This window comes from Rhinoraja longicauda, chromosome 29 (genome assembly GCF_053455715.1).
Source record: "Rhinoraja longicauda isolate Sanriku21f chromosome 29, sRhiLon1.1, whole genome shotgun sequence".
Taxonomy (NCBI): domain Eukaryota; kingdom Metazoa; phylum Chordata; class Chondrichthyes; order Rajiformes; family Arhynchobatidae; genus Rhinoraja; species Rhinoraja longicauda.
Window position 1 is genome coordinate 68,664 of NC_135981.1, and position 10,233 is coordinate 78,896.

At 47.1% G+C, this 10,233-nt stretch overlaps 1 protein-coding gene across 3 annotated transcripts in view; it reads left to right on the forward strand.

Moving 5' to 3' along the window:
- Nucleotides 1-5,887, forward strand: part of coasy (CoA synthase) — a 29,313-nt gene extending 23,426 nt beyond the window's left edge. For 2 of the 3 annotated variants that reach the window (XM_078424375.1, XM_078424377.1), the window contains exons 8-10: nt 1,195-1,292; nt 2,179-2,325; nt 5,582-5,887. In XM_078424375.1, the coding sequence (XP_078280501.1) occupies nt 1,195-1,292; nt 2,179-2,325; nt 5,582-5,629 (293 nt within the window). In that variant the 3' untranslated portion in view covers nt 5,630-5,887. The remainder of the gene's footprint in view (nt 1-1,194; nt 1,293-2,178; nt 2,326-5,581) is intronic. The other variant, XM_078424378.1, reaches the window with a different exon arrangement.
- The last annotated feature ends 4,346 nt before the right edge of the window (nt 5,888-10,233 follow it).

Below are 10,233 nucleotides of genomic sequence, written 5' to 3' on the forward strand. Positions count from 1 at the left end.
GTATAGTATTCAAGAGAGAGTTAGATAGAGCTCTCAGGACGAACAGAATCAGCTATGATCATATTGGGCTCCAAGGGCCTAGCGGCCTACTCCTGCGCCTATTGTCTATGTTTCTAAAGTCATTCATTCCTGCTGCAATTTCCAATAAATCCGTTTTTCCCGGGGGTACGCATTTTGAGAATGTAAAATCCAGAAAGATAATTCTGTTTGTCCGCGAACGCATTGAGGTTTGATAAGTCATTACCTGTTCATTGAAAGAGTAATGATTTCCTCCCACAATGGAAAATATATTGAACAAAAGTGAATTTCAAATAAGTTACATATTGAGGTCCACACGTCGTGTAAACACTGTTTAATCATTAACCGAATACAGTTCCATCGCTCACCCGCGCGCGCCCGAGTTCCGTCGTTCGCCCGCACGCGCCCGAGTTCCGTTCGCTCGCCCGCGTGAGCCCAAGTTCCATTACTCGCCCGCGTGAGTCCGAGTTCCGTCGCTCGCTAGCACGCGCTCTAGTTCCGTCGCTTGCCCGCGTGAGCCCAAGTTCCATCGCTCGCCCGCGTGAGCCCGAGTTCCATCGCTCGCCCGCGTGAGCCCGAGTTCCGTCGCTCGCCCGCTTGAGCCCGAGTTCCATCGCTCGCTCACGCGCGCGCGCCTGCGTGAGCCCGAGTTCCATCGCTCGCCCGCGTGAGCCCGAGTTCCGTCGCTCGCCCGCGTGAGCCCGAGTTCCGTCGCTCGCCCGCGTGAGCTCGAGTTCCGTCGCTCGCCCACGCGCGCGCGCCCGAGTTCCGTCGCTCGCCCACGTGAGCCCGAGTTCCGTCGCTCGCCCACGTGAGCTCGAGTTCCGTCGCTCGCCCATGTGAGCCCGAGTTCCGTCGCTCGCCCACGTGAGCCCGAGTTCCGTCGCTCGCCCACGTGAGCCCGAGTTCCGTCGCTCGCCCACGTGAGCCCGAGTTCAATTCCCAACTGCCAAATCCTTTGTTTTCCTGCCACACGACGGCTGCCCCCCTGACCGCGTGATTGGTCGGCCCAGATCACGCCCGGTCCACGTGAGAGTTCGAGCCCGACAAACGAAGGCTCGATACCAAAGTGGCTCGGCCCCCCACGTGATCTTCATTTTCATCATTTGTGGATTACACCACTGAGTTTATTTACAATCTCAGTATGAATTCCTTCAATATTTCTTTTCTTGTCAGGTAAATCTGTATGTGTGGTAGATGCTGCACTCTTGCTGGAAGCTGGCTGGATGGATATGGTTCATGAGGTTTGGGTAATTATTGTTCCAGAGGAAGAGGTAGGTTGTATTTATGTCCGTCTATTATACAGACATTAGTAACTGCAGATGCTGGATTATGAAATGAACACAAAGTGCTGGAGTAAAGTTGGAAACAATGTACAGAAGATTTATATGGACGTTGCCAGGAATTGAGGGCCTAATCTATAGGGAGACTCGGTCTTTATCCCTTGGAGCGGAGGAGGCTGAGGATGATCTTATAGAGGTGTACAAAATCATGAGGGGGGATAGATAGTGTGCAGTATTTTACCCAGTGTAGGGAATCAACAACTAGAGGACATAGCTCTAATGTGAGAGGGGAAAGATTTAAAAGGAATCTGAGGGACAACTTTTTCTCAGAGGTGTGTGTACCTTTAATGTGTTGCTAGAGGAGGTACTATAACAACATTAAAAAACTAATAGAACATTTGGACAGGTATATGGATGGGAAAGATCCAGGCAGGTGAGACTAATGTAGATGCAGCATCTTGGACGATATGAGCAAGTTAGGTCGAAGGGCCTGTTTCCATGCTGTATGACTCTATAACTCAACAAGTCAAACAGCATCTCTGGAGAACATGGACATTTTGGGTCAGGATAGTGGGAGAAATCAGTGGAGGAAGGGGGCTGTCCTAATCACCTTTCCGTTGGCACCAACATAATTTCCATTATTCCATTTGTCTTGATCCTCAGTATAAACAGAAAATGCTGAAAACGTTCAGCAAATCAACAGCACCTGTGGAAAGAAAAACATTTGTGGTTGAGACTTTTTTCAGAATTGGGGAAAATCCCTCTAACTCATTTACAATGTTGGATATCACGAGTGTTTTTGTCATGTTTCTGTCATGTTTCTGAAGCTTGGTTTTGTTAGCTGCGAAGAAGAAATCTGTTTTTTCCTGTATCCTAGGCTCTCAAGAGAATTATGGAAAGAGACAACATTAATGAAGAAGATGCAAAAAAGCGACTTGCAAACCAATGGACCAATGCCCAGCGGGTACATCATGCCAATGTTGTGCTTTGTACCCAGTGGGAGCCCCAGTTCACAGAGGAGCAGGTTAGTGGATTATTTAATATATGGCCTATGTGCTTATTTTCAGATACTGATCTATTTTAACTTATCTATCTATTAGATAATTCTATCTCCTTTATCCATGTAACAAACAATGTACCCAATGTAGAAGATATGAATTCAAATACAAGAAGTCTAGACTGAAATTGTCTCAGAGCCTTTTCTGTAGCTCCTTGGGTTAGTTTTCTTACTGTGAGGAGAGGTTCTGCCTCCAGAGTGTGTCAGTCCCTACCATTCTTTGGATGAGAAACAAATCCTCATCTCTTTAATCCACGATCTTGCTGTGCATCAGACTCATAAGATTTATTGTGTATCCGTGCCTTGTTTTCCCACTTCAAATACAAAACCTCCCAACTGGGTGTATTGAATGCTATTTGCCACTTTTTATCCACCTGACTGGTCCATCAATATTTATCCATGGCCTTCATCTACATAATCGCAGCCATCCCGGGCAAACCCACCCTCTCACTTACTAAGAATCTACTTGCATCTGTCTTAAAAGTAATTAAACATTCTGTTTCCTCTGAGGAAGAGAGTTCCAAAGACTTATCCTTAGAGGAAGAAAACATTCATCTCTTTTCTAATTCAGCGTGGGTAAGTTGGGTCGAAGGGCCTGTTTCCACGCTGTATGACTATCTCCACATCCACCCTATAACAAAACCCACAGACTCCCACAACTATCTCGACCACAGTTCTTCCCATCCAGCTTCAAGCAAAGACTCCACTCCCAACTCCTCCGTCTACGCCGCATCTGCGCCCAAGATGAGGTGTTCCATATCAGGATATCCGAGATGTCCTCATTCTTTAGGGAACAGGGGTTCCCCTCTTCCATCATAGATGAGGCCCTCACTCATGTCTCCTCAGTACCCCGCAGCACCGCCCTTGCTCCCCCTCCCCCTAGTTGCAACAGAGACAGAGTCCCCCTAGTCCTTACCTTCCACTCCATCAGCCGTCGTGTACAACACATGTTAGAGTCATAGAGTGATGCAGTGTGGGAACAAGCCCTTGGGCCCAACTTGCCCACAACAGCCATCATGTCCCAGCTACACTAGTCCCACCTGCCTGCGTTTGGTCCATAACCCTCCAAACTTGTCCTATCCATGTACTTATCTAACTGTTTCTTAAACATTGGGATAGTCCCAGCCTCAACTACCTCCTCTGGCAGCTTGTTCCATACACCCACCATCCTTTGTTTGAAAATGTAACCCCTCAGATTCCTTTTAAATCTTTTCCCCGTCACCTTGAACCTATGTCCTCTGGTCCTCTATTCCCTACTCTTGGCAAAAGATTCTGTGCATCTACCTGATCTATTCCTCTCATGATCTTATACACCTCTAAAAGATCACCCCTTATCCTCCTGCTCTACAATTAATAGAGACCGAGCCTACTCAACCTCTCCCTGTCGCTCAGACCCTCTAGTCCTGGCAACATCCTCGTAAATCTTCTCTGAATCCTTTCAAGCTTGACAATATCTTTCCTTTCACATGGTGCCCAGAACTGAATACAATGCTCCAAATGTCTTATATGACCTTCCAACTTCTATACTCAATACGCTGACTGATGAAGGCTAATATGCCAAAAGCCTTTTTGACCACCTTATCTACCTGCGACTCGACCTTCAAGGGACCATTCACATGCACTCCTTGATCCCTCTGCTCTCCAACACTATCCAGAGTCCTACCATTCACTGTGTAGGTCCTGCCCTTGTTAGACGTCCCAAAATGCAACACTTCTGACATTTTCGCCACCTCCAATGAGTTCCCACCACTAGTCACATCTTCCCATCTCCACCCCTTTCCTCCTGCAGAGACCGTTCCCCCCGCAACTCCCTGGTTAACTCATCCCTTCCCACCCAAACCACCCAGGAACTTTCCCCTGCAACCACAGGAGATGCAACACCAGTTCCTATACCTCCTCTCTCGACTCTGTCCAAGGACCCTGACGGTCCTTTCAGGTTAGGCGGAGGTCACGTGCACCTCCTCCAACCTCATCTACTGTATCCGTTGTTCAACATGTGGACTCTTTTATGTCGGTGAGACCAAAGGTAGACTGGTCGATTGTTTCGCAGAATACCTTTGCTCAATCCGCCTTGACCTACCTGATGTCCCAGTTGCTAAACACTTTAATTATTCTTCCCATTCCCACACTGACCCTTCTGTCCTAAGTCTCCTCTATTGTCAGTGTGAGGCTAAACTCAAATTGGGGGAACACCATTTCGCTTGGGCAGCTTGCAGCCCCGTGGTATGAATATTGATTTCTCTAACTTCAAGTAATCCCGGCATTCCCTCTCTCTCCATCCCTCCCCCACCCAAGTCGCGACAGCTTCTCGTTTTCACCCAACAAAGAGCTAACAATGGCCTGTTTCCTTTATCATCATTACTTTTTTGGTTATCTATCATTCATTGTTCTATATCTCTATACATCATCGTCTGTACCTCTCGTTTCACTTTCCCCTGACTAGCCTGAAGAAGGGGCTTGACCCGAAACATTACCTATTCCTCTCCAGAGATGCTGCCTGTCCCGCTGTGTTACTCCAGCTTTTTGAGTACAGAAAAGGTTCACCAGATTGATTCCTGGGATGGCAGGACTTTCATATGAAGAAAGACTGGATAGACTCGGCTTGTACTCGCTGGAATTTAGAAGATTGAGGGGGGATCATAGAAACTTACAAAATTCTCGAGGGGTTGGACAGGCTGGATGCAGGAAGATTGTTCCCGATGTTGGGGAAGTCCAGAACAAGGGGTCACAGTTTAAGGATAAGGGGGAAGTCTTTTAGGACCGAGATGAGAACTTTTTTTTCACACAGAGAGTGGTGAATCTGTGGTATTCTCTGCCACAGAAGGTAGTTGAGGCCAGTTCATTGGCTATATTTAAGAGGGAGTTAGATGTGGCCCCTGTGGCTAAAGGGATCAGGGGGTATGGAGAGAAGGACGGGATACTGAGTTGGATGATCAGCCACGATCATATTGAATGGCGGTGCAGGCTCGAAGGGCCGAATGGCCTACTCCTGCACCTATTTTCTATGTTTCTATGTTTAGTTTTGTCTTATTGCCTATCTAATTCCTTTTTGGGAGGTGGCAATGACTGCAGAAATGGACGAATGAAACAGGGCCCAGGCTGGAAGCAGAGTAAAGGTTGCTCAACAGTAGATACCTATGAATGAAGACTCATGTCAAAAGCAGTCGGAAATCATCCAGATCCCTGTGAGATTAACATTATTCATTTCCTCTTGTATTTTCAGATTCAAAAGGCGTGGCAGCTCCTTCAGAATCGTAGACCAACTTGTTAATGTGATATCTTGAGCTCAGACACAGAACAACAAGTTAACTCAATGACTGCACAGATGCACTGCGGTTTATTCAAACATTTACAATCCTCCACCAAAGGTGGTGCTATTACAGTTAACATCTTCCAAATCCACGATCTCTTTTGCTCTTTTTTTAATTGAACAATTTGGAAGAAAGTTTTTCAATAATTTACAGAAGATTGTCTATTAAACTGAGCATACTGATATTATATGCTGGTAATAATGGTGCCACAAATTAAAGCATTGCAAATAATCTCTGTGTATTCAATCAATTTTAACATGTCATTCAGTGCACTTTTAGTTTTTTGGCATCTTTTATTTAATAATTCATCACATTCAATGCCATCTTAATATCATCAGGCATTATGGGGAGATTCAAAGGAGCAGGAGTTGATCACAAGTAATGAGGGACTCTTCAAACAATGCCATACAGGTAGAATCAGCCCCCTGAGCACCTTTCACAACAAAGCTCGTACTGGAGCAAGTTGAAATCATCTACATAATCCTCTTACTCTTAATAATAATAATAATAATAATAAACATTTATTTTTTATAGCGCTTTTCCAGATGCTCAAAGACGCTTTACAAAAACAGTCAAGACATAAAAACAAACAAACGAACTGTCCTGACGGAGAAGCGGCGAACAAATAGCGCGAGCGTCCTCTCACGTCAGGGTCCGGCAGTAGACAATAAAGTTCACAAGACACACAATTACAATTTTTAACACAAACAGCTATCACAGTGATTGCTCCAGGCACACCCTCACTGTGATGGAAGGCAAGGAAAAGTCTTATCTCCTCATTCTTCTCCCGTGGTGCCACGAGGCGATCAAGGCTCCCAACTCTTGAAGCCCCCACCGGGCGATGGAAAGTCCCAGGGCCGAGCCGAGCAGGCCGATGAAGGTCCTGAGCCCCCACCGGGTGATGGAAAGTGCCGCGGCCGAGCCACGCAGGGCGATGAGGGGCCTGCGAGCGGGTCGATCAAACCACTACGGCTGGAGATCCCGAAAGCCGGTCGCCAGCCAGGGACCTGCGAACTCCCGATGTTGCTGTCTGCAGGGCCCACGGCCGAAGCCTCCGAGATGGTAAGTCCAGGCCCTGCAACCGGAGTCTTCAAGGTCGATTCCAGCTGGAGGCCGCCGACTCCACGGTGTTAGGCCGTAGTGCGAACGGAAATACGACACGATAAAGTATATCTCTGTGCTCTATCTACATATCTACTCTACTATTCATTGTTAGGAGGCCTGTAAAGTCATCAGCCCCTTGCTGCTCCCAACCTCTATCTAACTAACTTGGCAGAGATCTATAAATCTTCGGCCATAGGTGAGGTGACTGGAGGAGAGCCAATGTGGTACCTTTATTCAAGAAAGGCGGCAAATCTGTCAATAATTCCAGGTCTGTGTGTCTTACGCCAATGCTAGGGATGTCATGGACAAAAGTTTGAGCAATAATCTACAGATGGAAAGGCACGGATAAATCAATAAAATCAGTGTGGTTTTGTTTGTGTGGACTTACCAAATTTTAGTTACAAATTTAAAAAGAGATAATGTATTGTTGAAGATACACACAAAAAGTTCAAGAGATTGATCGTTGACATTCTGAATCTTCTAAGAAAGTAGAGGCATAGATGGGCTTTCTTTATGATTACATCGGTGTGTTGGATCCAGGATGGATCTTTGGAGAAATGCACAACTGGGAACTTAAAGTAGTTCTGGATAGAGAGCTGGATAGAGCTCTTAAGGATAGCGGAGTGAGGGGGTATGGGGAGAAGGCAGGAACGGGGTACTGATTGAGAGTGATCAGCCATGATCGCATTGAATGGCGGTGCTGGCTCGAAGGGCTGAATGGCCTACTCCTGCACCTATTGTTTATTGTCTATTGTCTTGACTCTATCCACTGCCACCAGCGCATCGATGAAGACAAGTTTGTGGATCCTTGGCCTCCTTCGTCTAAAGTCAACAATCTTACCAACTTCTACACATGCACTGTACAGGGCATCCTACAGGGATGCACCACAGCTTGGATTGGCAACAGAATTTAGTTAACCATTGCAATGTTAAAGAGAATAAGTCCAAGGTCCCCAATGAGGTAGGGTGGTAGACTGGGACTACACCAAACTCATGGGAGGATTGTTCAGTAGTCTGATAACAGGGGGGGGAAGTTCCCAAACATTATGGTACCCACTTTCAATGAATGAATGAATAAATTTATTGGCCAAGTATGTACATATACAAAGAATGTGCCTTGGTGCTCCGCTCACAAATGACAACGCATACATACAGTTAACAACTAAGAATAAAGCATAAACACATCAAAACAATAAGGATACAACATTATGGTCTAAACATGTGGGTGAAAATAAAACGAGTAGAATTACTACTCGTGGGGAAAAAAAGCTGGTTTTATGTCTGGCTGTGGCTGCTTTGACAGTCCGGAGTCGCTTTCCAGAGGGAAGTGCTTCAAATATTTTGTGGCCAGGGTGAGAGGGGTCAGAGATAATCTTGCCCGCTCGCTTCCTGGCCCTTGCAGTGTACAGTTTGTCAATGGGGGGAAGGTTGCAGCCAACAACCTTCTCAGCTGTGCGAACGATCCGTTGCAGCCTCCAGATGTCGTGCTTGGTGGCTGAGCCAAACCAGACCATGATGGAGAAGGTGAGGACGGACTCAATGATAGCAGTATAGAATTGGACCATCATTGCCTGTGGCAGATTGTGTTTCCTCAGTTGCCGCAGGAAGTACATCCTCTGTTGTGCCTTTTTGACTGTGGAGTCGATGGTGGCCCCCCATTTAAGGTCCCTGGAGATGATGGTTCCAAGGAACTTAAATGATTCCACAGATGTGACTGTGGTGTTGTTGATGATGAGTGGGGGGGGGGAGGGGAGGGGGTGCTTTTCGAAAATGTACACTTAGTTCCACTGTCTTAAGAGCATTGAGCTCCAGGTTGTGATGGCACCAGGACGCCAGCTGTGTCACTTCCCGTCTGTAGGCAGATTCCTCCCCATCCTGGATCAATCAGGGTTGTGTCATCCGCAAACTTGAGTTTGACAGAAGTCTGTGGAGTTGCAGCGTTGGTGTAAAGGAGGGGAGAGTAGGCAGCCTTGCGGTGCTCCTATGCTGAGGGTCTGTGGGTCTGAGATGTGCTTTTCCAGCCTCACATGCTGCTTCCTGTCTGTCAGGAAGTTGATGATCCACTGACAGAGGGGATCAGGCACAGTCAATTGGGAGAGTTTAGAGTGTAGTAGCTCTGGCACAATGGTCTTAAATGCAGAGCTAAAGTCCACAAACAGAATCCTGGCATATGTCCCTTGACTGCGTCATCCACCGATCTATTGGCCCTGTATGCAAACTGCAGGGGGTCTGTGATGTTTTTCAGCTGGGCCAGCACAAGTCTTTCAAAGGTCTTCATGACTACAGAGGTCAGTGCGACAGGCCTGTAGTCATTGATCAGTGATTCTTGTCTTTTTGGGTACAGGGACAATAGTGGAGACCTTGAAGCAGGCAGGGACAGTGCAGGTTGGCAGGGACTGGTTGAAAATGTCTGTGTAGATCAGTGCCGGCTGTTCGGCACAGAGCTTGAGGGTGGAGGGGGAAACATTGTCCGGTCCTGGAGATTTCCAGCTTTTCTGAATAGCCTCTCCACCTCTGCAATTTCTATTGTTGGAGATGGAGAAGTGGCGAGACTGATATGAGGTTGTGAGTATGTGCAAATTGGTGATTGCAGAGGGGGGGGGGGGGCAGTCTTTGTAAACTGGACTCAGTCTGTGAGTAGGTGTGAATTGCTGCTTGGGGAGGAGTGGGTGGGGAAGGGTCCAGTCTTTTCAGAACGGAGTCAAACCTTTGTATCTTCTGCCTGACAGGAGAGGGGAAGAGAGAAAAAAGTCTTTAATCACTGCTTTTGCAATGCAGCGTGGTGTAGATGGGGTCGGGAGGCAGGCTGGTCTGCTTGATAGACTGGGCTACATCCACAACTCTGCAATTTCTTGACTCCGGAATACAGTGCATGAAAGATGGAGCACCCAGCTCAGGACCCACTGATTACAGAGCCTGTTGAGGACAGTCTTTGAGTCGTTGAACAATACAACAAAGGAGCAGGCCTTTCAGCCAACAATGTCCATGCTGAACATGAGGCCAATTTAAACTAATCTCTGGAGTACTGTGTGCAGTTTTGGTCTCCAAATTTGAGGAAGGATATTCTTGCTATGGAGGGCGTGCAGCGTAGGTTCACTAGATTAATTCCCGGAATGGCGGGACTGTCGTATGTTGAAAGGCTGGAGCGATTGGGCTTGTATACACTGGAATTTAGAAGGATGAGGGGGGATCTTATTGAAACATATAAGATAATTAGGGGATTGGACACATTAGAGGCAGATAACATGTTCCCAATGTTGGGGGAGTCCAGAACAAGGGGCCACAGTTTGAGAATAAGGGGTAGGCCATTTAGAACGGAGATGAGGAAGAACTTTTTCAGTCAGAGGGTGGTGAAGGTGTGGAATTCTCTGCCTCAGAAGGCAGTGGAGGCCAGTTCGTTGGATGCTTTCAAGAGAGAGCTGGATAGAGCTCTTAAGGATAGCGGAGTGAGGGGGTATGG